Source organism: Anas acuta, chromosome 9, assembly GCF_963932015.1.
Source record: "Anas acuta chromosome 9, bAnaAcu1.1, whole genome shotgun sequence".
Classification (NCBI taxonomy): domain Eukaryota; kingdom Metazoa; phylum Chordata; class Aves; order Anseriformes; family Anatidae; genus Anas; species Anas acuta.
This window is the reverse complement of record NC_088987.1, coordinates 3,887,755-3,915,533: the sequence shown is the minus strand read 5'-3', so window position 1 is coordinate 3,915,533 and position 27,779 is coordinate 3,887,755. Positions and strand designations below refer to the sequence as shown.

Genomic DNA, 27,779 nt, shown 5'->3' with positions numbered 1-27,779 from the left:
GTAATATGCTTCACAGCTGGTTGGCATCTTTCATTCCATGCATCTATCTGCAGCCCCAAATGGTGCAGTGGTGGAGGAAGGGGAAAAACAAGGTTCTTGCTGTACGACAAAGTGGAACAAGTAATTCACAACTCATAAGTACCCTGGTCTACTTCTGAAGACTGAAAATACTCTGCTTTTATTGGAAGTGTATTAGAAGTGCGTGGTCAGGTAAATAAAACAAAATTATTTCTATTTCTTGCCTGGTCATGAGACCACGCTGTTCCAGAGCAAATTTAAAGTTCGTTTCCTGCAAATATTGGTATATGAGATTTTAAAACTAGCTTTTGGTTCATGAAACTGGGATTTGAACTACCAGAATGCTTGTGGAAAGGGATCTTAAAAAAAAAAAAAAGAAAAAAAAAGAAAAAAAAAGAAAAAAGGGATATTTTCTTCATTTTGAGTATTAACTTAACTTATCGCTCCCCAGCACAGCAGGGGGATTCTGGGTCTGGGGCCTTGCCTTCACAGAAGGCAGTGTGTCCTATGTTTTTATCAGTCTCTGCTGTAGGCACATGGTGCTACAGAGGTGGGAGAGGAGAGGACTTTTCCTGGAGCGGAGCCTCCTCTCCTCCTCCGGCAGCTCCCCCCTGCAGCCCACCTCTCCGTAGTGGCGTGCAGCTGCACGCAGTGACTCATCTCCTCCGAGAACGGCAGGAGGCTGGGTGGAAGTAAAATCAGACAAATCAAGCCTGAGGGCCACAAACCATTTAATATTCATCTGTCTCAAGGGTTGAGCCTTGTTCATGGTATGGAAATATGGTCAGGCAATGTGATGCAGAGAGCTGACTTGGAAGGCCCAAATAACTGGTTTTTAGCAATGTGTAAGATGTCCAGTACTGAACCAAACAGACTTCCTTACTTTATTTACCATGTGTCTTCCAGCTCTTTCTGCCTCTGAAATGAGAGTGCTAAGTCCTATGTACCCTACCTAAAACTACAGGGGAAATCCATTTAAAAATGACTTCAGTTTCAGAGTTCCTCAGTAATGATCTAGTGAAAGCTGCTTCCAATTATTCCACAACAGGAATAAATGTTATTTGATTTTGTTTGAAACCAAAACAAATTTAAGGGATTGCAAATCAAAATAGGAATGTGGGTTGGTACTAAACCCTGCATGGAAATGTTGGTAAGGTTATTTTGCCTCTGTGCTCAGGTATTCTTTCTAACTGTGTCTTTAAATACAGAGTTTAAAATATTATGTTCCACAATATTTTAATATGAATTGAATAGACAAAACCTATGAAGGTAACAAATCTGGTTTTGCTTGTTGAGAAAATCGGTATGGGTACAAAGGCAGATAATGGTAACAGGCAGATCCTTAAGAAACAGAGAAGGTTTATAACTTATAGCACAACTCCACCAGATGGATTTTAGTTGAATTTCAGTTGTTTTTTTTGTCCTTATAAACTTTATGTTTAGTTCCAAAACAAGTGACTCTGAGAGAAACTATGCATCCACTCCTTTATTGTATGTGATCTGCATTTGTGAAAGTTGAATGCAAAAATATGAAATGATGTTTCATAAAATCAGATCTAATTATGTAAAACAAAGTATAGAACTGAACACCGGGGAAGACACATAAAATGGCTGAAATGTAAATAATCTAATTATAAATATGTTGATGTGTAGAATGCCAGCATCAAATTCTGCATTACTTCATCTCCCATCTATGTAAATCTAATGGTCCAAGTCTCATACAAAATAGGCTCTTGATACTCTTCCAGCTAAAGTACTTGATCCAAAGCCCACAAAGTCAGTATGAATCACTTAAATTTTGGAAATCAAATGCCAATTTTTCTGCAGAAAGTTATCTTACATATAAACTGAAAGTTTTGCATTTTTCCGAGTGGAAACTTTGAAATTAAAAGTAGTCCTGAGCTTTGTAACAGTGATTCAGACATAATTCATCTAGAATAACATTAAGGGTCTCATGTACAGGCTACTGAAAGACATCATTATAGAAGATGTGATATGAAGAACCGTATTTATGTGGCTACTTAGGATTTTCGTACAGGACAGAACGTGTTTAAATGCTACAAATGTGCTCCAAATATGGTCCAGAATACACATCAGCTATTGCTAACGATATATATTGCACTGGAAACACCTGCTCTGTGCAGTCATAACAGAGCCTAAACTAGTTACAGTTTGCATAGTTTGAAATTATTTTATTAAAATGAATATCAATTTATTTGTACTTTTTCATCAAAACATCCTTGATGAAATGGAAAACACCTCCAAATTTGTTTCAGAGAAGAGAGCATTAGGACATATTTTTAAATTTACACATATTATGCAAACTATGATTCCTTCTCAAGAACAAAAAATCCATATGTGTTTCCACAGGCTCTCAACACAAATTGCCTGTCACAGTAAAATCTTGAAAACTGTACTGTAACCAAGATGATGAAGGAAAATTACTGCCAGACAGATTATACAGTCAAGAAAAACTGTGTAACTTATTTTGTGCCTCCTAGCTTGACTACATATGGGACAAATGCAAATTCTCCAGATGAAGTACAGCTCAGAGTACATAAATTTCAAACAGATAGTAGTTTGCACTTATTAAAGCTTGGCTTGGATCATAAACAGAGTGTTTTTTTTTTTTTTTTTTCTCCCTGAAATGCCAGCTTTTCTGTAAAGACTGTTTTTTTTTTTTTTTCCCCTAAAGGAGCATCCATTATAAATAATGGTCTAGCCACCAATATTGGAAGGGCTAGACTCAAAGCAAATAAACTGGAAGACATGATTGATTAGAACATGATTATCCTGTCATATATTCTAGGTATCCTTGGAGGGGATGGTTTGGGGGTTATTGCTTACTGGCAGATACATAAATTCCTGATCTGGAATATCCAAGACGTGATGTTAGGGCTACACAGATCTACGGGATGTGTGTGCATAGACAGAACTTTCCCCAAAAGTTAAATGTCTCAAGCAAGCCCTATAGTTCTCAGGGTTCTGCTAATGGGACAACTTGTATGAAAATTTTCAGAAGCTCTAGGTTGATTTAGGTTTAGCTGCTTATAGTATGGAGCTAATCAGCAAGAAGTGTATATCGATTCTTCTAGAGAGGAAGTTCTAAATGAACAATAATTTTGAATGAAAACATGGAAGAGTCCACATTCAAACATAAATGAGGGGCCTAGGGTATCATGGCTGAAATGAGATGGGAACACTTGTGGCAGAAACAGCATGGATGTTGTGAAGAGGATGTGGCCTCCTTTCGCAGCACAGCCACGCATCCCTGCCCCAGGGAAAGTCTGTGTCAGATACAATTTGAGATAATCCCAGTGCTGCCAAGCTTTTTAGGGTACCTAAAATTACCACTTCTGCTTGGAGGAAGGCAGTTAATAGAAATATCACCTCATTCAGCGGTGTAAAAAACACCTGCCACGTATTGCTGTTTTTACCGAATAGAAGCCTCTGCATTTCTTGTGGGGAAAAAATGTGAAGAAAATATGTCCTGAAAAGTTGGAAAGTCGGCGGATAGAAGTGCTGTAAAAGTATTATTGTGGCTCTGGGTTCTTGGTGGGCCTTGTTCTTGGCTCCTGGGCCTGGTGGCCAATGTGTGTGCCAACACTGGGTTTACTTGATGTGAGAGGACCCTGAGGGCCAAATTTAATCCACCTGGGTGGGAAGCTGAGAGGCCCAGGCACCTAGGCTGGAAATTATAGCATTTATTCTCAAAAACAGTGGTCAGGCGTTGGAACAGGTTGCCCAGGGAGGTGGTAGAGTTACCGTCCCTGGGGGTATTCAAGGAAAGGTTGGACATAGTGCTTAGGGACACGGTTTAGTGGGTGACATTGGTGATACGGTGATGGTTGGACCAACTGATCTTGTAGGTCTTTTCCAACCGCAATTGTTCTATAATTCTATGATCTGTGTCACAAGGGCTGGGCCCTGCTCTTCAGCGGCTGGGGTTTCCAACTCTGGAGCCCTGCATGGAAATATCAGCAGGGCTGATGGATGGCGCAGCCTGCACACAGGTGGCTGCCGAATGGGGCAGCTCACAGCGCTGGCCCTGGGTGTGACTTTATCTAAAACCCAACGCGTCCCCATGGGGAATGGCAGAGGACCAGGGCCCCACAGCCCTTCCCCGGCCCCTGTCTGCCGAGGGGCGGACACCTCAGCGCGGCCCCGCCTGCCCCCCCCTGCAGGCAGTAGGCTCTCCCCGCAGTCCCCTTCAGCCGAATGGACTCTCCTCCTCCGCGCGTCCCGCTGCCAGGGCAACGGCGACGGGGACGGGGAAAGGGACGGGACCGGGCCGGGCCGGGCCGCCGGGGGTCGGTGGGAAGGAAGCTGGGGGCCGGGGAGCCCAGCCCGTGTCGTAGCAGGGCCCGGCGTCCTGCTCGTGGGTCAGGGCTGCGGCTGATTGCTGCTGCCTTGCTTCGGGAGGTGGGACGACAAACAAACCCCAGAGCCACCGGTAGCGAAATAAACGAGCAAAGAAAGAAGGCCGCTGTTTCGGTAACGGGGTGGGTAACAGCCTCGCCTGGCAGAGCCTCCAGGCTGCTCAAGGCAAGTGCTGCCCTCCATCCATCCCCTCATGCACTCCTGCTGTCCCTGCTCTGCAGGGACCCCACAGGGCCCTGACACTGATGAGCAGGCGGTTATCGCGAAATGTCCTCGGTCATTTTTGTTGATAAGACTGCATGGAGAGGCTATCCTGTTAGCATGGTCTGTATTTGGAATTAGAATAAAGTTGAAATCGTAGTTCTTTGTTTAAACGGTGAAGATATACCTCAGGTGTTCGCTTCTCAGTCCCTGTGACACCTTTCCAGTGTGTGACAACATAAACTTCAAATGGGTGGCTGATGAGTGATGTTAGACAATATCTTGCTTACATTAAGAATTCTTCAAAACAAATGAAGAATAGTGAAATTTGAATTATTGGTAAATGGCCAGGACTCAGTCTAGCATGAAATCCGTGTTCATGGGAATGATAATTAGATGCAAGTTATAACATATACTGTATGCATGTAAAATCCTCTTGGATTTTATGGGTTTATTGATATGAAAAAGCTGTAGGAATTTCATCAGCTCTAGTAAAACTCATGTATTTAGAAATAAACTGCAGTAATCTTTAGCTGTTTTAAGTTATGAAGTTATCATTTGATTAGGAAGAAATTTGAGCTAAGCTGAGATACAGGGTAGACGGTGTTTGTGTTCATTTAGCTTGGCAGACTTAAACTTCATTTAGCAGAAGCACCAGTTTTTGCTTTCTTCAGTTGTGCTGCATATCAATTAACAGTACTGAGGAATCTGCTAGAACGATGAAATTTGAGTACTGGAGTGTGTACGAGAGCAGGCAGAAAGGATGTGATATTTACTGCTTGATTTATCTGCATTGATGAGTTGCTTTACTCTCTGCCTCACTAAAAAAATGTTTTATGTGTTAGAAAGAGAAAGGATCCATAGGCAGACAACAACCTCTCAGAAAAAGGGAACTCTCATCTGTTTCTGAATTACAACTTTGTTTGCAGGTACTGGCTTGGTTTATGAGGAGTTACAGTTTGGGTTTTCCACAGAAGTACTTAACTTGCTTTCAGTGGAGTTCTCTGGCAGTCCTCACAGCCCATCGCGTGGGTACTTAAGGACATCCTACAAGCTTAAGAGGGTGTGTGTTTCCCCAAATGGTGCATGTTTAACTTTCAGACTCTTACATTGAGACCATAACATTCAATGTTTAACAGCTGTTCTCATGAACATTAAGGTTCCATTTGCTATTACAATTGACTAATATTTAATAATGGTTAAATGAGTTCATGTATTTTCTTGGAACAATTCAGGTTTATGATCACCTGCTGTCTGTCCGTGACACCTGCTATCAATAACTTCATGCTTTTATTTCAACCAATATTACAATATTCTTGAAACTTTGTGGATTGTTTTCTGTCTGACACTATCAAAACTTGAAAGCTACCTCTTTAAATGTTTGCTTCCAATGGAACATGTTAAAGTTTATGGAAATAATGTTCATGACATGAGTCTTTCCCTCCTTGGGCTTGTTAAGCTGGCCCCAGTCATTTACCTCCATTTTTACTTTTCAGTAGTCTTCAGGCTACATCAAAACCAGAGCGTTATCCTGCCTGTCTAGCTACACTAGTCCCACTAGCACACTGGAAGAACCTTCTGTTCTAAGGTAACAGAATCTCATTTTATGTTACAGTATAATAAAAGAATAATTGTTATTGGGAAGATGGGGAAGAAGGAAGCGCTTGCTTTTTCCAGCACAGTAAGAAACGTTTTGTGAGCACATCTGACATTTCTGTCCGGGCTGAAACATCATTGTTTAGGTTCCACCAGATGCTTTAAACCTAGGTTATACACTATTGATGCGCATTTTGCTTCGTGAATGGGGGTGTCGTGAGCATGGCCACTAATGGGCATTTTCAGGTTTAGGCGTGAACATACTGCTGAACTTTTGCTCTTGAGCTCAGTTATACATTTGATGTATTTCAAATACTAAGCTTCTCCACATCATTTAAGTCTTGCTTTCAGCTGGAATCTGTTAGCCAACCGTTGAAGAACAGTTTCCAAATGGCCTGTCAGCTGGAAGTCTCTGGACTTTGGCACTGTGCTTGAAATTGAGTGTTGGCATGTTTCTTCCAGCAGCCTACTTAGCCTGTACTAGTTATACTGCAAACATTCAAGTGCAGGGAGGGTATGGATATTAAGTTTTGTTTTGGACTCTTTGCTGTATAGATTTGCTCGTTGGAAGAGTATTTTACAACCTTGGGGAAAAAATATCTTTAAAACATCACTGTCTTGAAATTTTGAGAGTAGGTAATAACTCTGTCTGCTCTGCAAGTTATTATGCTATTTTGAATCAATTTGTATAGGATTGAAGACATTTGTCATTCCAAATCAGATGAGATGGTTTTGCAGCCATTGTTACTATTTTCTCCTTCTCTGTGCTTTCTATGAGTCTGGTTCAAGAAAGCTGAAATTTGTTTAATATTAAGCTGCTTTCTTTGAACTTTAGGGAATTGCCCAAAAGAAACAGACAAGTAAATATTTTCCCTGGTACCATAAATGTAATAAAAAGTTTTTCTTTCAGTTAGATTTAATCTAGGGTTGGTTTAGGTTTTTATTGAATTTCATATAAACCGCTTCTACTCTTTGTTCCTCTCTTTCTGTGTATTAATAGTTCTTTGCTTTGTAACAAATTTTTACCATTTTAATTTCAATCAAATTCCTATTTCAACAGGTTGCTAACCGTAGATCATTCAAATTTTTTCTCTCTCTCAGAATAGATTGTACTGGGAATCATGAACAGCAGTGGTTTTGTAATACTCCCAGGTTCAAAAAGTGGAACCTCAGTGAGATTAAAAGCAAAGTAAGTGCATTTTATCTGAATATGATAGAGATATTGTTTCAGCATTTTCAATATGTTTTAATGAAGCATTAAAGTAGAAGAACTTATTTGTGTAAGAGCACAAAGAATTATCATTAAAACATAAAATTGATCATGCAATCTTCACAATCTTCACTTACGTTTCACTTCTGGTATTTTCCCTATGCTTTTACACTTGAGCCTTTCTTCTTTCTTAGGTTTTAGTCTACTTTCTGGGTAAGGTACAGGTCTTATGACTTTGTATGCTAACATATATAAAGAAATACTAATAAAGCATTCACTGGGATAGTTCATTTCATCATCATTAAGCAACAAATCTTTCTGAATACAGACACAATTACATCACTTTACATTGGCACTATAAGTTTATATTGGAGGAGCCATTATCACTGTGAAAGCCAAACCAAACAAAAAAAAAAACAAACAAACAAACCAGAAACAAACAGAACAAACACCAACAAACCACAAATATCTTTATAGCAGTGTGGGTTTTGCTGTATAATCTTTCTGTTCCCATGGCTATATCATGAGAGGGCATGCAACTTGGCAGAAACTTAGCTTGTCTGTCAAATAGGATGACTGTGCCATTTGAACTGTAAAAACCGCTCTGTGAGGAGGTATTCTTGGGTGCAAGGATTTTGCACCTGACCTGCAGTTCATTTTCCATTGTTGTTTTCAGTCAGAAAGGTGACCTCCCTTTAATAACAATTTTTTTCATCTTGCTGCTTTAAACTCTTTCAGCTATCTTACTGTCTTTCACATAATTTCTATTGCATATTTGATCATTTTAACTTTTCTAGAACTGTTCGAGAATTGCGGTTGGAGAAGGTGCAGTTAGAAATGGAGAATAAAGAGATGGAGAAGAAATTACAGCAACTGCAATCCAACATGAGCAGAGAAAAAGAAGAGAGAAAGTAGGTGAAATTTCTGTTTAAAAAATGGAATCCAATGTGATGCTGCCTTTGCATCCCTCCCAGACAGGATCTTTTGCAAAGTGTAGAATTCACAATGGTATTCAGTCTCCTCTCTCCAATCTTTCTTTTCCAGTGATAGACTTGCTACTTTTAAACTCCCATGAGAAACTTTGTTTTTTTAGAAGTAAATTAACAAATTCCCAACAGGGATATTCCTTCAGAGGCAGAGATCCCTTTTCCTCATTTATTTTATTTTCTTCTTTTTTTCCATGTGCCATTGGATTTGTCAACTTGGTTTTAAAGAAGGATACAAAAAGTTGTTGCTCTTGCACTATTCCTGTCTTTTGACATTTCTGGAGAGGATCCTGTTCTTAATATTGCTTTAATCCTGTTTTGCATGCATCCGTATAGCTTCTCGGAAAGCTGTTTTCTGTGTGATGGAAAACATGGCTCAGAAAGTAAGCATAATGTAATGATGCAAGTGCTAGGGTGGAAGTTTTTAGCGTTGGCCGTTTTACTGACGCACTCTAAATGTTAGTGAATCTCTGCAACATCTGCTTCTGCTTCTTTGTATTTCTTCCTGATGTATTTTGACCCTGGAGGCACACCTACTGTTGCGCAGTGCCTTGGATACATTAGTGCCTTAGTCTTGGTAATTCTAAAGACTTGCTTTTGGCAGCTCTGTTAGCTTTTAATTGAGCTGTTGAGGCAATGTTTTCCAGATAGCGTGTGGCATTGTTTTTCCCCACATTGTTCTCCTGGCCTTGTACCTGCAAACCCTGATGGTGTTTTTACTTCAAATGATAGGAACCATTGGCATTTGCACCACAGCTGGGAAGATTGTTTCATTCCCCTCCAATAAGTTTGCCTTCTTGTTTTGTATGCTTTATTATTATTATTATTTTACAAGAAACCAAACACAATGTAAAACAAGGTAGATTATAGTCATTTAAATACCTGAAAAATATTATGCATTGTGTATCTGCATTGAAGCTTAAAACCCCATGAATGTGCAGAACTTGTGCTCAACTAGCATACTACAGTGCAAATAGCACTGTAAACGGGAATGATGAAAAGTATACAGCAGTAGGAAAAAGCAGGCTGAAAATAATCAACACCCTCATGACCAGTTCCTCTGGGGACCTTGGTACTGCTCTTCTCATGTGGCCCCCCAAAAAAGTTTTTTCCCCGTCCTTTTTCATCTCCCTTTTAAATTTATATATATGTATGTGTGTGTGTATATATATATATACACACAAATATATAAATATATGTCATATATTCCCAAAGTAACCTTCACTATTAGAGTTGGTGGCTGCCATCAGCTATGGAGTCTGCTAATAAATCTCTTTGTGAGTGAACCTGTCCTAACATCCTTTATGCAACAGTGTGCTATAGCTGAAAAATACCATCTCACCTCCCTTAGTCTTAAATTCTTCCCCACTGTCTTCCACATTAGTCATAGTAGTTAATATCTAAACTGACATTCCCTGAAATCTGTATTTTAGGTGTGTATGCATGGCTTGTTAAAAGATGTTGTGTTTCAGCTGTGCTGGATGAATGCCCTAGGGTAAATTGGGATAATGAAGACTTATCTAAAATGCACTTCTGTTACATGTTTATTCATCAGTTAAAATTCAGTGGAAGGGAGGGTCTTGTGTTATGGGTAATTGGTGACCGTATAAACCAGTGTTTTTTGTGATGCTCTGTTCTTATTTAAAATCCCAGAAGAAAATGTATATGCTTCTCTTGTTTCCAGAAGACATGATGAGTAAACTCTTTCTTGCCTTGCTTCATAGGAAATCAAGCGCTTATCACTGGAAATCTGGACAGGCAGGACCAATGACCATCCAAGCCCGAGTTTTGTCACAAAGCAAAGAAAAAAATTATAAGGTAATAGGCTATCAGTATATTCGCAGATAAAGCTATTTTAAACAAAAGAAGGTTTAGAAAATTAATGCTACACAATATGGTAATTTTAAATACTGTAAAAATAAAAGATTGAGCAATTCTGAGTAGAATTTGTAGCTGTTTATTTTTCCATGCCAATCTTATGTTTCCCTTTGAGCTGGAGGAACATCAAGTTCTGTTTGGTGATCTGTTGTTTTTTGATTGTAATAGATACTGAATTGGTAGAAGTAATGATTATTTGCTATTGTAAGAGTTTAATTTGGTACTGGTGGAAGTCATCGGGAGCTTGTCTTTCAAATTAATTAGGCCTTGTCTAGTGTCTATTGTGAATCTGTAATAAAAGACTCCATGTGAAGTTTTGAGCACAAGTTTACGATCTTCACAGATATTAACTCTGAGAAAGGCACATCATATTTAAAAATACTACAGGTACATCTTTTTCTTTTCCTCAGTCACTGTGTAAAGTAGTACTGTCATATGAATGGCATAGTGAAATGTGGTTCTCTCTTTTTTTTTTTTTTTTTTTTCCACTTCTGTATGTCTTAAGATGCTTCTGCATTTCTTCCTTCTCAGTAAGCACAGAAGAGGAACACAACTTGTCATGTGGTCCATAGTACACGGGAGGATTCCTACATTTGTCCCTTGAGGACTGATGCTAATGGGTCAAATGCAGGCTAACCAGATCTCTGAAGCATTCTTTTCAACAAGGGCCAACAACGACCGGATATTTTGAAATGTGGATTAAATTTGTCTATGGAGTCTTGTTCTATGAGGTCCTCGCTCGGCCCTGGAGAGGGGTGTAGAACTTTTCTAGTCAGCCATTGAAAGACGTTTGCTTTTTAATATTTACAAAATAGGGTATTTCCTTATTTCTTTTTTAAAATGGCTAAGGCAATTTTGCAGAAACTCTCCAAACATATTAAGCAGATAAGCAGATGTGTCTTAAGAAACTTGAGCTGAAAGTGGTTAAAGTTGGTCAAATTTATAAGCAGCCTTTCAGACAGTGTTATCACTTCAAACTGCAATAACCTACTCTCAATATTTCCTTCTGTGGTGAAATAAAATCATCACTTTAATAGCTTAGGCTTTTGTCCTTGAAGCTTTATACATCCTGGAAGCAAGCATTAGGTATATCCACGATCAAACGATGTTCATGAATGCTGTTAAAATACCAATTATGATAACAGAACTGATGGTTTTTACTCATTCCCTGAATTAGTGTGAAAAATCTGTAGGAGATTTCCAATCCAAACTACTTCAATTTAGAGATACTTCCTATTTCCTTTAGCAGACATTGATGTGTCTGAAGAGGCACAATAGGTCTGAATGGGACATAAAAAGAGAGCTTTATGATTTTTTTTCTGGAAGCTATGCTATGTATGTTGTGGTGAAATGGGAGCTGTTAATTAAGGGAGACCATTCAAAACTGGCTGAAATGAAGCCTGTGTAAGTCTTAAAAGAAAAGCAGACAATGACAACTTCAGACTAAGCCATCACAGTTGCTATTTGAAGTCTTTTGAAGCAGCAGCAGTTTGGTGTGAAGGTCTTTTTCAGCCAACGCACTCAATTTCAATAAAATTGCCTACTTGCCTCTGAGTAGAAGAGAGAGGATCGGAATGAAAGGGTTTTCTTTAACCCACCTCTTTCTCCTTCCACTTCTCTGAGACAAGTAGCTTAGAGCTGTTACTACTTCAAAGTCTTTGGATTTCAGCTGTGTTGGCAAAGGAGAAGAGGCAAAACTTTCAAAATTAAAATGCCTGCAGATTCACAGGGGTAAAGGGTTGAGGGTGCAGTGTGGACCCTGTGGAGGGAAAAAAACAAGGAAAAAAAATGTTGAAAATGATCAGTTACTGGGGTGCAAAATCTTGGAAGGATGATGAGGGGAAACAGAATAAAAACCATCTAATTCCTCCCTTCTGGCCCCCAAGGTCTATAGGTAGGTATATGTGCAGATGGCTGGACAGATTTTCAGTCTGTGCAAATGACTTCACTGGTTGAATTTTGAGGTTAGGTCACTATGGTTGCGAAAGTTCTGCAGGTCTGTACATGCGGAATACACTTGCTGTGTACCTAGTAAATAATACATGCCTAGCTATTTTCCTAGAAACAGTAATTTTTTAATTTTATAAGTTATATGTGCATTCATTTTCATTAGCACCTTAAGCTTCTTTTTAATATTCATACTCTAATACCTTAATGTTTATATAAACATACATAAATATTTTTTCATATAGGTTTCTTCAGGAAAAGTGAAGTTGCAAATACTGAAAGAACAGACGAAAGGTAAAGGCATCTTTGTTAAATTAAAACTCACAAAATTCTGATAGTGTTTGATTCTGGAAGGTTGCTGCAATTAAATAATAAGGAGGAAATCAGAGATTGGAATAATTTTTGTTTTTATCATATATATATTTTTTTTTTCCAGAGCCAGTGAAAGAACCATTTAAGCATGGAATGTCAAATTCTGTAGCTCATGAGAAATCTGAAGTGAAGGAGCTAGCATGTGGACAATGTGAAACTAAGAGCAGGCTGCTGGTAAGTAAATTACACACTATATTCTGCTGCTACAGAGTATACATAATAGCTGTGTAGTAGTATCTAGACGTACTTATAATGTATAGCAAAATGATTTATCTTGGATTTTTCTAAGCTGTAAACTGTATGTAGTCTACAGAGACAAGTCATCTGATGTGGGATTCACTTTCAGGCTCCTTCATGAAAATATGTACATATACACCTAAAACACAAGGGCAAGTCTAAATGTTATGTTAGTGTTGCGTGTGCTAGCTTTTTTGTACATTGTGCTTGTATTATGGTAGTTAATGGAAGTTGTATTAGTTGCCTCCTGCCCTTTTATTAAAAGGAATTATTTTAATGACAGTGTTGCCACTTTGAAATTATAATGTCAGGGAACACTGGTCTGAACTTTTCACCAGAAAAGCTAAGGCTAATGCAAGATTTTTATACTTTATTTTTGCCTTTTGTTCAGCTGCTGGGACAAGCAAGTCGTTAAAAGGATTCTCTAATTCTTTTAGAAGGTCCATTTGAGGTGCCAAATTCAACTATTAGATGCACAGCAATTTAAAAAGAGGAAAAATATAGTTAAAATGTTTGAAACTATTTTGATCATACTTTATTTAATATAACCTTACCTTGCTGGAATTGAAGTTACAGTAAATTTTTTTTTCACTTATATGTCAAAATATTTTGGTATGTTCTATATGATTATATCCATGTTAATTTTATGATTGCTCAGTGATAACTACTTAGTTCACATGAGGTAAAGGAAGGTTTTACATCCTGATCTCATGAATGACAAAGAAACAGATAAATAACCGTTATCTGTTCTTTAACAGGGAGTTTCTTTAAGTTGTATTTTTTTTAATTGACTCAGCATGTGAATGTAGCTGAAGAAGACTAAGACCACACCATGTGTTTAAAATAAGCTGTAGGGTTGCAGGCAAATAGGGCAAATTGAATAGTCTGTGCACACTCTGTAATTTTAAATACTTTGATAAGCACCAGGGCAAGCGGTTAATTCTGCCTGCTTTCTGAGTTGGTATTTTCTGGCTATGTTACAGTGGAAATTAGCATTATCGAGTATGAGGTGATTTTTATTTAATAAAGAGAGTTTGCCTCTTAGCAAGTGTACATAGAAAGCCTAGCCTCCAAAATATGATAGCCCCTTACTATTCAATTATTCAATTTCTGAAGTAGTTTGTGGAAAGAGAGTAGATCTATTGTTGAATGAGGAAATGACACTTTCTTTTAAAGAATGTAGTACTTTTTTTTTTTTTTTTTTTTCTTCATGTAATACATGCTACAATATATTTGAATCACTTTTATGGCAAATTAGAACACTTGGAGCTGCTAGTTCTCAAAAGGAAAAGACCTTTTTTTTTTTTCTGCCTCCTTTTGGAAAAAAACACGTGTGGATTTGAAATCCCCGTCAAGATCCCTGCGGACCAAAGCCACCTGCGTTTTGCTCCCTTGGATTCTTTGACTGCTTCCCCTTCCCCTTCCCCTTTCCCCCTCCCTTCAGCGGCCGGGTGTGGGGAGCCGGGCGGCTCCGGCTGCCCCCAGCCCCTCGGGGCTCCCTCAGGGGCGGCGGGGCCGGGCCGGGCCGCCAGGGGCCGCTGCGGCTCCACGGTGCTGCCGCCGCCGGGCAGGCCCCGGCCTGGCCCGCCCTGATTGCCTGAGTGTGTTTCTGTGTGTGTGTGTCTGAGGCAGCAGCTCTTTCACCTCAGAAATATTTGAAATTGTCCCATCCTTGCTTCTGGGATGAGTGAAACTACTGCTTGCTTTTCCCTGCCTCCCTAAATTCACCTGGAGCTGTGCTTCAGAGCGCTCAGCTCATGATCCCAGGAGGTCTCCTGTGCTACCACTGGCTTTGAAGACAAAGCGGGTGGATAGCAAGGTGGTGTTTTATCACATCTTAGGTTACAAAGGCATTACTTTGACACCATTGAATGTGAGTTTCTTATCCACTAGTAACTTTTACAGTTAAAAATTGTGATTAGAAGGAATCAAGGTTACCTTACTGCGAGAATAAAAGCTAACAAAAATAGAGAAAATGTTGGTAGGGGCATGACAGAGTGCAAGCCAATTTAACTCTTTCTGTTCTACAATATGAGGTTTTCACAAAGACAAATTTTGCTTTTCAATAATCACTCAATATAGTGTCCTGTTATTCCTTTAAAAATTGATTGTTTTATTCCTTCTTCCTAGAGAGGTAGTTCTTTCACTAATGCAGAAAATTATAAAAGTTGTTGGTCTGATAAATACATCCCTGTCAAAAGGATACTTGCTTATAGTATTTCAGAAGAAAGATGACATCATTTGGTACAAAAAATTCATGTGGAATTTAAGGCAGTTACAGAAGGTTACAACATCTACTGAGTATAGAAATGCCAGCAATAAATAATATTTTTGGCATGACATGTTATACTGAGTTATAAAAATATTTCACCACACATACTTAAAGGCAGGCTCTTTAGGATTATTATTATTATTTTTTTTTAATCTACTGTAGCAGGTCTTTTGAACCTAGAACTGAGAACTGTGTGGTAGCAGTAGTAAGATAACAATGATATATCTTGACATTTGTAATGCATTCTTTTTTAGATGCTTTTTTTAAAAGGAAATGCTATTTATCTCATTTTTTAGTGGTAAACAAACTGAATTGAGATGTTGGAAGTTTATTTGTGGGGATTAAAGGTCATGCAGCAGTTTGATGGAAGAATACAAGGATTTAAAATGAGAGTCATAGAGTGCTGTGAGCACTTCATCTGTGTGAGGAGAGTTTCACCTTAATTGTCTTGATTTTTTTTTTCCCCTTTTACTTGTCTTCTTCCCTCTTCTTTCCAATCCTACTCTGAAACTAATTAGTAATTGTTTCTATTAATAAAGGGAGCTAACAAAACAACACTGCAATTTTGCAGAGATGCAAAAAGTGCTTTTTTGCATTTAGAATAGAAAACAGTAGCTATAATTCAGTTTTTCGTAGGGAGAAAGATTATTGCAGTCCAAGTGAGATTCTGCAATTATTAATCTAGAATTTTAGCTGTATAATTGAGGAGTATTGGATGTTTTTAGAGAAATTACACAGCAGAAAATTTAAAGGCAGTCAGTCTAGTGAGAATCTAGAGTCGTGTTTTCTAAAAAAAACTTATGCTGCTGCCTCTCTTTCTTGTCCCCTTACTACTGCTGCTTTGGAAATCAGTGTATTTGATACCTGTGTTGGTTTGGCATCATACTGGGAGAAAATTAGCATCTGACTTCAGCTGCTGGGCAGTTTAACATGAGGCCAAAACAAATAAGCTTTGTAAAGATTCTCTGAAATCAGCTTTGCAATTCTTGCAAATTGCAAAATCTAGCTTCTTTTTGGAAGCAATTGAGCAGTATGTGAATAAAAATGCCATGTTGTTTAAACAAATAATGCAGCAAGCTAAGTCTTACAAACATTGATCAATTACTACATACTGTGTGCTAGAGTACCAAAAAGAACCATACATAATGCAACTGTTCATTCTCAAGAAGAGTAGTTGCATAAAGCTACGTCAAAAAAACTATTTCCTTCAAATGTGACTTCTGAATTCTACTGTAGTCTAAGATTATTTTCTTCATGTGGTGAAAAAGAAATCAACACAATCTTTAGCTGTGTACTTTTGGATGCATGTGCATTAGAAAACAGAATGAGACAAAGAGAATGGCAATTACAGAGACAAATTTAATTGTTTCTCCTTTAGTATATGTTTGTCATCTTTATGTGTTTTAGCAACATGTTGGTGAAAAAACAATCATGATTAAGGAACATGACAAAACATGCATGTTCATACAGTAACCATTGAAACTTATTCATCCAGCAGTGCAGTATAAGAAACAGAGGAAGACAGCAAAAGGAAAAAAGTAACAGCTATTTGAAGCAGTTAGTGTCCTGGCATGCTCGCTGGTATGTCACAAGTACCATTTAATGCGTAACCAGCAATTGCAAAGTTGCTGGGTCGATTATAGTGTAGAGTAGGTGGAAATGAGAAGATGTGAGTAAATTCTAGTTTTGCAATGACTGCTTGACATCTTTGACTCTTAAAGATTAAACGTTCTGACTGTACCTCTTCTGCTCATGTGTTTTGGTGGTAAGAGTATGTGCTATGCTTTACTTTGACTTTATAGACAAATTATCTTCCCTTTTGGCCTTTCTCTGTGTGTAGAAAGGATTGACATAAAATAATTTTTACTACTGCTTGATAATCATTCAAGAGTTGGTAATCAAAGTCTTCATATTACATTTTAACAGTAATTTTTTTTTTGTTTGTTCTACGATAGGTTGCACATCAGTGAAGTTCCAGTGGAGCAAAACTCTTGATCTGTAGCAATTTTTAGTCAGTTATCTAGTTCTTCCTAGGACTTTCCTGGATTTTTAAGTGTGAACTGATATTCCAGTTGGTTTGTCCTGTGTCATACCCAGTGGAGTATTCAGATTATTGACTTTTGTTCATGTTTTTGCACTGGGATTATTAAAATTAGTATGTGTTTGCATTGCCATCATTCTGTTTTCAATATGCAGTTCTCTTGCTACCTTCTGTTTTGCTGTTTGGTGGAAAGTTGGATTATATTTATATTAAATTAAAGGTTTTGTAATGTTCTATCAACAGACAGAAGCCAATATGCATTTTGGAAAATTGGAAGTTGTCCATCACTTCACCAACCAAGTAAATCTGAATGAATCTAAAATTAATCATGAGGAGAAGAAAGTAAACTGCAAACATCAGGTCACTTCAAACAGATTTTCATCTTTGCCAGTGTCAGTAAGCAGTGCTGAGGTAGTACACAGTTCAGAAACAAAAAATAAAAATATTGTTAACATTTTTGACATCTTAAACAGAGTGGTCTTAGGTTTCTCACATTGTACCAAATGAGGGATCAGGCTATCAGACTTGCTCAGTCTGTTAACCTCTGTTTATGTCTCTGCGCATAATATCTATCCTATACATAGGATGTAGGCTACCTGTAACTACTGCTTTCTGCCTACTAAAAGTATTTAAATATATATTTTTATGTGCTTATACTAGTTTTTTTTTTTTGTTTGTTTGTTTGTTTGCTTGTTTGTTTTGCTTTTTTTGCTCTTGATAGAACATTGCAATTCAGTCATGAGCAAGATCACTTGAAACAGTGACTCTGTTTACCAGGGTAGCTAAACTAAGGGCAGAAAACAGGGTGCTCCATTTCCATAGCTAATAATAAAAATGTTGGTGCTGTTATGTAACTGGGGAGAGGATCATTAGAAGTGCTGTATTAATTATGTTGTGGAACTGATTTAGGAACTCTTCTCGGAATCAGCCTGGACAGGCCTTGACGATCAGGACAAAGGGTTATTACTAAATGGTACATTTAATGAGGAGGAATCTGCAAAGTCTTTTCAGGAAGCTTTGATTCAATGGAGAAATGGTAGTTGTGATCACAGAAAAGAACAGCATGCTGGCAAGGTCCTATCAGGTTTGAATTTTTCTATTTTAATTGCACATTAAAAACTTGAGTGGCCATTTTGATGAGTTAGCAGCTAGTTAGCAGCTAGTGAAGATAGGTGTTCTGTTAGAGTAGTAAATGTTTTTTCTTTTTTTTTTTTTTTTTATAGATATATATAATGTACATGTTGTTGTTTTATTAGAATTTTTGTAATTAACTGTTACCTTAGCCGGATTGTTCAATCTGTGTCTATACTTTTCTATAGCATTTTTTTCTCATTTAAGAATTTAATGTGAATGGTAATGCCAAACCATAAAGTCCAAGTTTTTAACTAAGACAAAGAACGTGCGTGGCTTGGGACTTTGTATGTTGTATCAAAGTATATTTTCTGTTTACATTCCACAGGCTCCTAATATTTCTTTGTTCCAGTGAAAAGATGCAATCACTTCAAGTATTCATGGAAAAATACAAAATAACTCTTGTCTGATTGGATTTGTGCAAATTGTCTTCATTCGTCTTCATTCATTGTCATCATTCTTAGATTTTTGTACAAAAATACACAATACTGTTGTTCCCCCCTGCACTGTTTTGGCTTTCCCCAGTTTGTAGTAGTCTCCCTTTATATGCGAAGTTGCAAGGAATGAGGTTTTACTGGCTAGTGCTACTGCTAAATATATTGTGTAAATATGTTTTTTAAGATCTCATGCATCTAGAAAGTAGATTTCTGTGAATTAAAGGCAATCGTATATGTCAAAGGATTTACAGGTGCAATGAGAAATCTGTTATATATCATTAGGTGCAAGGAATGCTTGCATATGTTGCTGCTTATCTGTAGAATATTTATGTGTGTCTTGAAATTTATTTACTGACCTTTTAGTCGTAAAAGGAGAAGCTGGGTAACCTTTAGATATGCAGTCCTATCTAAATCTAAGCGAAGACCTTATTTTCTGCAGATTCTGACAGTCTGTGAATTCTTTCCAGCTGAATCCAGTAAATCCAAACAAGTTTGCAAATTATTTATGTGACTCCAAACTCCCTGTTTCTTTTTGTCTACTAGAATTATCCTGACACTTTAAATTTTAGAATTATGCAAAGACTTAGCTAGGCATAAGCTACTAATGTGACATTCATTCAAAAATAATGTATCTAAATAGCAAGTTTATAAATTTGAACTTTTTTTTTTTAATAATTCTACTAGAGTCTGTTGGAATTTGTGAGGTACAGACCAATCTGACTAGTGTGAAAGAACGTTTCCAAATTCAATTCAAGGAGGGTGGCCTGAGCTACATGGAGAAACTCTTGCTTAAGAAATACAGAAGGTATTGTAGAAATTGCTGGTGCTGGTGAAGGTCAGAAACGCTTTATAGCATTAACAAAATTGCATTGAAACTTTTTAATATTAGCTATATTACCAAGAGTTAATTAAGGTGACAAAGTACTTGATCTTAAAAAGTATTAACTATAGCCAGAGTTGATGACTTCGTGTATCAGAATTACAGCAGAGGGAATACTTGGAGAGATTCTCTCTGCTATCAGTGTGTTGTAGAATTTGAAGAGCAATAATGATATTTGGAAGTCTGTTTTTGCTACAGGAGTTTTATAGAGAAAAAGAAGGAAGATCTTCATGATACTTCCATAAATATAGACGAGTTACTTTGTTAGTCCCTGAGGTGTGAGGTCATTGCACGGAAATTAGGAGTTGCTGCTTTTTAGCAGTGGTAAATACCGATGCAGTAAATAGTGTGGATTTTCTTTAATGACATAAAAAGACTTTTTTTTTTAATGTTTTTTTTTTTTTTTTTCTTTTCATTTTTTTTTTAGAGCTGCTGTTGATGAAATATCTGGTATTTGCATTAAAGATTTAAGGCCTATGCAAACACAGACAGTGCCACATCAGGCTGTGATTGGAGGAGGTGAAAAAGGAGATGATGATGATGATGATGTCAATGATTTAACAGGTATAATAGTTTTTTTTTTTTTTAATTGAAACTAACTATTAAATATTTTGGGGGGAATTTTTTTTTTTGAGTATGATTTCTGAACAGTTACTTAAGCCCTTTCTGCCTTTAAAAAAAAGAGTAACAATAAAGAAGAAAGTAGAAAAATAAAAGTTTTGCCTTTTTATAAGTGTATCATAGGTGAGAAAAAATAAAAAATGCATCAAATTAATTATATTTCATAGTTGAAGAGGTGAAGAGATATTGGACATCTGTATTTAGAGAGCTGGTACCTAAAACTGTTCCTGAAACTGTTCCTGAAAGTGCAGAGCCCACTCTGAAAATTGAATTTCTTGATGATGTAAGTATGTAGTCAAGAACTTCATGAATCTTCAGAGTGATCTTAAATGGTTTGTTCAAGTAGTGATCTATTACAAACTTAAATTAACAACAGTTAAATAATTTCTAAATAAAATATATATCTATCTATACATACCTGTTCCCTTTTACAATAGTTTTCTCTTGTTGTGTCCGTGGACTCTGAATGTATAGTAATTATACAAAAAAAAATCTATACACTTTTAATCACTTGAGTTCATATTCCTTTTTGTAATCATAATCAATTGCTGAATATATATTTTTATAACTTAGTCTTATTGCACGAACTTGGAAGAATCATGTAACTTTTTGGTGACGGAAGCTGGGGCTATAGAAATGAATAACCAAAGAAAAACTGAACCACTTGAAGAGTTTGAAAGGTATGAGAAATACAGAGATTATTTGGAACAGAAAAGGAAGTAATCCTAACTTCTGATTTAGTTATATTCCTAAATAGCAGGTTCTTTTCTTTGCAGACAATCATACTTCATATGAATGGGGAGAATCCTTGATTATAAATTGTTTTAAAGCACCGTTAAAATATATGTCTGCTCATCCTCGTCACAAGACATAGTCTTTGGCAGAGTCATGACACTGTCAGTTACTACTTTCCCTTCCTTTACATTTCTTCCAAGATACTGTCTGAATGCTGTTTGTTGTCCTTGAAAGTTGTTCTTTCTACCATTTCATAGAATCACAGACTGGTTGGATTGGAGGGACTTTAAATCCAATCCAGTTCCAATCCCCTGCCATGGGCAGGGACACCTTCCTCTAGATTTTGGCTGCCCAAAGCCCCATCCAGCCTGGCCTTGAATACTTCTAGGGATGGGACATCTACAGCTTCTCTGGGCAACCTATTCCAGTGCCTCACCTCCCTCATAGTAAATATTTGCTTCCTATTATCCAATTTAAATCTACTCTCGCTTAGTTTTCTTGTCATTTGAGTGACCTAATGATATGATGACTATACTATTAACTGTCTGTAACTGGAGATATATCACTTTGAAATTTCTTTATTTTATTTGCTTGATCACTCCAAATGTTAAACCATCTAAGATATATTCCTTCCTGTTAAACCGTCTAAGATATATTCCTTCATATGTTTGGAATTAAAGGTAAAATTACTCTTCTGTATGCTCTTAACTAAGTAGGAGCAGGGACTACATGCAGACAAATATGTAACATGTCAGTATTATGTGCTGATATTCATATAACTAATTTTGTAAATCCTGATGAAACTTAGAGCCCTAATATTGACTGTCATTTTAAATGATATGTGTGATTCTTCTGGCATGCCACAATATATTCATGATAAGATGTGCTATATTTTCTTTTGCTCTTCTGATCTTTCCTGCTTCGTCTGTTTCAAAGTTTTCCAGCAGTTGCAAGTCAGAACAACACACTACTAGACTTTTTGCCAGAAGAAACTGTGGGCACGATGAGAAAGTCATCGTGTCATTTAACTGCCACAGCTGACACTCCGTATCTTTTGCATCTTCCTCTTGACAGATATCCTGTTTCTTCTGAAGAAATTTTGCATGGTAAATTTTGAAAACTGTTTTTATTATATAAATTACTATTTTGTCACAGGATAAAAAGTAAAATGGCTATGTCTTGTATAGACAAAGCAAAGCAGTATGTAGAATTATTCACAGTCTAATAAAATGTATTTCAAACCATTATTACAATTTTTAAAGAAATATTTCAAAATTGCCATTATTGGAGTTTTTGTGTTGACTCTACCTAGACTATAATGGTAACTGTGAAATGTATTATCATGGACTAGTTGGAAGTATGTTAAGAGTATTATCAAGATTTACTCTTTTCATGAACAGTGATGTATGGGAACACATGCATTAGATATGGAACAGGTCCTGCTAGCTGGTAAGACTGGTCTGGGTATGTTAGCATCTCAGGATATCAGTCAGGAAGCTGATGAATATTAACTGTTCTTTTTATTTTATGCCATAATGAAAGCCCTATGAAAATTAAAATATAAAGCTTGAATGGAGGTTTCGTATTCTAATCTCATAAAATATAGTAGACTTGCAGATTGTAATTCATAGCAGTTTCCATTTAAGAAAAAAAAAAGGCACAATTTTGTTTTTACTCTTGTAGAAAAAATGGTTGTCTGCAGTGTTCTTGAAAGAAATGCAGAACAAAAGGACACTATCGAACTAAAGACTGCGGGAAGATCACTCAGCTCCTGTAAACTACCTGAGAAGACCTCTGACCCTAGTGAACTAATGAGCAACAATTATCTCTTTGAGATACAATTGCAGAAAAATGATAAAGATTCACAAGAACTGGATGGTGGCTGCAACAGCCAGAGTTTGGTTATGCCTGTAATTACAACGTCCTCAGCGGTAAAATGTTATGCTTAGCAATTAAAGATATATAAACTGTAGCTTAATCTACTTTCCCAGGTTATCATGAGGAACATACCCTGTTGCTGAATTGGTTGAGAGACAGTGATAGATGTATAGTTACCACAAAATACTCTACCTCTATTTCCCATCTTCCTCCAGAAAATCCCTCAAAGCAACCAACAGTAGTTTTCTTCAGAGGATTGTTATTGCTTCCATATTTCATCTAAGGGGATGGAGGCTTTCATACCTTCTGCTTTGTGTTGTCAGTCTTCTGTTGATACTTTTTTTTTTTTCTTTTTTAAAGAGCTTATCTGAGAAGATAAAATAGCCCTTCCCATGTTAGTATCAAGGTTGATACACTTACCTAATCTAAAATATTCAAAATGTTCTTTCAGTTAAAAAAAAAAAAAAAAAAAAAAAAGTGGAAAGAAAAAAAGTCTGGAGAAAGTTGGAACATTAGATTTAGAGTCACTGTATTGCTTTAGCTGATGTTTACAAAGATATTTGTTAACAATCAAAGAGCCACTTCTAATGTCCACAGTCAGTCAACAGAAGAAGAGGCTCAGACTCTTGCAAAGTTAGCAATGGAAGCTTATAGGATTTGAAAGCATTGTATCATGTAAAGCCACCAGCCTTTTGAATATCCATTACACTAGGCTATGAGAATCATTCTAAGTTTTATAAAATGAGCATTTTATGAATATAAATTTTCCAGGGCAATTTATGAAGCATTTTCCTGTTTCTAATCTGTTTGTGTTTTATTCAAGTTACAGGATGTATCCAAAATACAGAAATCTGCTTCTCCACAGTATCGGGGACTTGAAGGTTTCTTTGTTGTAGGCGTAAACCCTAAACAAGTAACGCTGGAAGCAAGTTCTTCACTGCCTGCTGACTCAAGCGCAATGAAAAGGAGTATCCCATTTCCAGGTAATGGCATATGAAATCCTCAAACACAATACTTATTTATCACTGCCACTGTAAGACACCCCTCACTTTATGTAGCTTGAATCCAGCTTACTTTTAGAAGTCACTTTGGAGTAACAATTATGCCAGCATACACAACTGGTGGTGTGAAAAGATGAAACAAATTCACTACCACTATTAAATCACATTAATTTAGAGCCATACATGTGTATCCTTCTCTGTATCACCTGGAAATTTGGTTCCAGTATTTCTGGAAATTTCTGCTTTTCCTTGTGCATAATATACATCACCAAAAGGCATTGTTAATGCTATTGCTTCTAATGGTATATGAAACAACACGTGACATGATTGGCAAACATGAGTATTAATTTGATTTAGTATATCACTTGAATTTAAAAATTATTATTGTTATATGCTTGATTATATTATGTGCAGAAAACTTGATGCATGACTTCTTTAAATCACAGAAATTAAATTCAGAAAATGTAGTAACAGTAAATATGTGTAAACACAAAATCAACAAAGATTTTCCTCTAATACTTCTTATTTCAGGACATAAGAAGTGGGTTGCTGACAGGAGTTTAAGTGAATGTGCTGATGACTCTGTAGTTCAAGGTGTCATAGAAAGTCAATTGAACAGATCTTCAAGTGGTCTTGAGACTCAAAATAGAATTTCTCCCCTGATGGTAGTGTGCAGATCATACTCAGGTAAGGATAATAAATATGAGACCCTACTTTAACAGGTTATTTTTCCTGATACTTATTTTTAAGGATGTTTGTTAGCTTGTTTATTTTAAGCAAAGAATATAGTTTAGTGATCTACTCAGTTTAGGTGCTCATGCCTGTGAGATGGGAGTCATAGCACTGGCTTCTTCTCTGTTAGGATTGTAATATTTATGTATAACAAATATTTTTGGAATCTTTCAATTTTTAATTAGTCTTTTGAATGGCAACAACTGATAAGGCAGAATCTGACAGCACAGAATCTTACGTTATTTCAGAGAAAACAACATTAAGTTGAAATCTGTAAAACAGCATGCGACTGTCAGTGCGCAGTGTGTGACTCCCCATAATGCACCACCATTAAGCAGATATGGCTGTGGTCAGGCCTGGTAATCAAACTGCTGTTTCCCAGAGATGAAAACAAATATTTCAAGATTTGCTTTCTTCAGTTGTATTATTCAACAGGAGACATGCCTATAACTTGTGTTTGATAGAGCTTGTGTATTCCTCTTCATTACATACAACAATGTCTGTTGTGGTCTCCCCCTCCTGAATGTAGTGCAAAGTGTGTGAAGTTTTACAGAATTTATGATGAAATCATTTGAAAACTTATAATTGACACTTACATAGGAATTCAGCCTTTGTAAAAGAAACCTTTGTACCAAAGATTTAACTATCAAAAATTCATCATTAATTCATCATAATACTCAGAAAACATTTCTCAAAAAACTCCATTAGGGGATTGATAGTAACACATAGAGGGGAAAAAAAAAGAGAGAGAATGTATCCCCCTGTTTTTATGTTTAGAGATGTGGAACTAACAGGTGACTTTTTGTTCCATATGGTGAATAGAAGCAGAAAAACAACAAACTATTAATATTGCAGGCGTTCTGGAGTTTTGGCAGATATTTAAATCACCATGATGGATTCAGCTGCTAATAGGAAGACATTAACCAATACTTTTATAACGTTTTTCTTTTATAAATGTTCTTCACAGTCTCGCAGTGCTTTAAATGAGCAGAATATGAACAGTCACGGAAATATCAGTCTGATTTGTTCCAGCTAGAAAGAAGCACAGTTTGAGATTTGTCTGTACTGGCTGTTCATAACTGTTCTTGCCTTTCTTCTGATTATATAAATCATATTTTCACTCATTAAAACTACTGTTTTATGTAAGCATTGATAATATTACAAAATTAAATGCAATGTCAAATGTGGTTGCTAATACATTGACAACATAACCACCAGTTGCACAAGGCACGCTTGTAACACCTATCATAACAGAAGTTCTCTTTTTTCGTGACAATCTGCATGTCTAAATCTTTGAGCTTTTATGAATGTTATTATGAAATATTGTTTTAAATATGAGAGGAAAATTATGCCTTTTTTTTTTCCATTTTGAGGTTTTTAAAATACCTGTTAAAATAATTTAAGAATTTAAAAAGTGATTGGAGTAAAGTTTTCTTTTGCAAGAAGATTGCAGCAAATTTTTTGCTCAATGTTTTGTCTTGTGTGGACTTCTGATCTGGTTATTTAGATATATAAATAAAATTAGAAGCTTGGTGAAGCTCTTGGTAGAAGCTCTGTGGTGATTATTTTGATTTTAGGTGATTTTTATAACTTCATCTGTACATTTGTATTTTGGGTAAAATGACATTTATATACCACTTTGTTAGAAGTTGTGACTTTGTGTGATTTCAGGGAATGAGTCCAAAAGACCTCATTCGGCAGATATGCTACAGCATAAGCTGACTAGAAGTTGTCCAAAAAATATTCAGCCAAGACCAAAGAGTTCACCTATGCAAATGTTTAGAGTTGATGGTGAGATACCAAAGCATGAGTGCATTGATGTAACTAAGCAAGATGAGGATCATTGGAAATATATTGCTGACCAAGAAGCCCTACTTACTCTGGAAAAAGAATTACAAAGTTATGCAAGTAAGTGGCAATATTGCCTTTTTTTTCCCCTTTTATTCTTGTAATGAAAACAAGTAGCCATTTATTTTGTTATTATTAGATCTAACTGATATTGGGACGTATGTAATTGAAGATTGATTTATTTCTTTTTGATCATACTTCAGCCTACCCTTAATTTAGTAGAAGCAAACTGTGTCATGCAGCTTTCCTTTTTTTTTTTTTTCTACTTTCCTCAATTTTGTTGGAGAAATCTACAGAATATGATAGGTACTCTTTCAGAGCATGGATTTCTTTCAAACAAGTATCCTGAACTTTTTGTTTACTGAATTTTTTGTTTATATTTTTTACTGAAATAATTGAAAATATTTCAGGTTCACAAGAAAAACTTTACAGCTTAACTTCTGAAGATGTAACCTCTTCTAGCAGATGCTTGAGGAAGATATGTGGAAACGTTACAGATTTCCATAAAAACTTGGAACTAAAAGACCAGAACAGAGATGATATGCCTGGGTAAGTTAAACTCCCCAAGTATGTTTTTATGATACTGTAAAATGCTTAATATGCATATTAAACAAACATATTGCCAGTACTGAAATAAAGTCTTAACTTTCCGATTTTATTTTTTATCCTGTTTACAAATGTTAGCATGACCTATTTTGTATCCTGGTATTTTGTATCCTGGTGTTTTAAGTCAGTACTCTCAAATTTAGAGTAAAGTGATATATTTTGTTGTTGAGACCCTAAATTATAAATTTGGGAATTTCTGAAAATTCTGAAAAATTAGGTCACTAACTTTTTTTTTTTTTTTTTTTTTTTTTCCCTGAAAAGAAGCTCCTAATTTACTCATCTTAGGATGTGGGCTTTCTGTACCTAGGCCTAATAGTGACAGTGTTCTTTTGCCTTCTTGTTTAAGATGTGAAAATATATGTGATAAAAGCTGAGGGGGATATAATGAATATAGTAGCTTGCAGTTATGTATACTTGCATACTTGTATGTATACAGTAAAAACTATTTTTCTGCCTTTTATTTCTGTGTATGTGAACATGTCTGAATTGCTTTAGCTAGAGTAGCTTGAGGAATTTGAGCTGCTAATAATCATTGTTGTGTATTTCTTTTAAGGGGCTATGATGAAGGCCAAATGGATGATAAGGAAGAAATTCTAGAGGATAAACGACAGGTTCTTGCGTTACAGTGAACATGCAAAGAATTTAATGTAATTTTTATCTTTGCATATCATATGAAATCAAGAAGCAGACAGAGAGGTATCTTGAATGCTGCTGATATTATTTATTAAAGATTATTTTGTAAACCTGTGAATAAAAAAAATGTTAAAAATCA

At 36.4% G+C, this 27,779-nt stretch overlaps 1 protein-coding gene across 11 annotated transcripts; it reads left to right on the top strand.

Moving 5' to 3' along the window:
- Positions 1 to 27,779, top strand: ZBBX (zinc finger B-box domain containing). Of its 11 annotated transcripts, none has more exons than XM_068692410.1 (21): positions 1 to 210; positions 5,529 to 5,662; positions 6,096 to 6,187; positions 7,302 to 7,384; positions 8,203 to 8,316; positions 10,116 to 10,209; positions 12,462 to 12,510; positions 12,653 to 12,762; positions 17,382 to 17,549; positions 18,048 to 18,222; positions 19,391 to 19,511; positions 20,014 to 20,150; positions 20,375 to 20,490; positions 20,781 to 20,887; positions 21,879 to 22,048; positions 22,626 to 22,873; positions 23,644 to 23,803; positions 24,353 to 24,508; positions 26,225 to 26,461; positions 26,812 to 26,950; positions 27,561 to 27,779. In XM_068692410.1, exons 4-21 carry the CDS (start codon positions 7,317 to 7,319, stop codon positions 27,634 to 27,636), a joined length of 2,445 nt encoding a protein of 814 aa, XP_068548511.1. In that variant the 5' UTR covers positions 1 to 210; positions 5,529 to 5,662; positions 6,096 to 6,187; positions 7,302 to 7,316; the 3' UTR covers positions 27,637 to 27,779. The 11 variants fall into 11 exon arrangements, with proteins under 11 accessions (XP_068548511.1, XP_068548509.1, XP_068548512.1 ...); XM_068692408.1 differs by having other exon boundaries at positions 7,297 to 7,384; XM_068692411.1 differs by lacking the exon at positions 5,529 to 5,662 and having other exon boundaries at positions 6,099 to 6,187.

Coding starts and splice junctions, on each gene's coding strand:
- ZBBX (XM_068692409.1), top strand. CDS start 7,317: ATGAACAGCAGTGGTTTTGTAATACTCCCAGGTTCAAAAAGTGGAACC. Junction 7,385..8,202: donor TCAGTGAGATTAAAAGCAAA/GTAAGTGCATTT, acceptor TAACTTTTCTAG/AACTGTTCGAGAATTGCGGT. Junction 12,763..17,381: donor AAACTAAGAGCAGGCTGCTG/GTAAGTAAATTA, acceptor TTCTATCAACAG/ACAGAAGCCAATATGCATTT.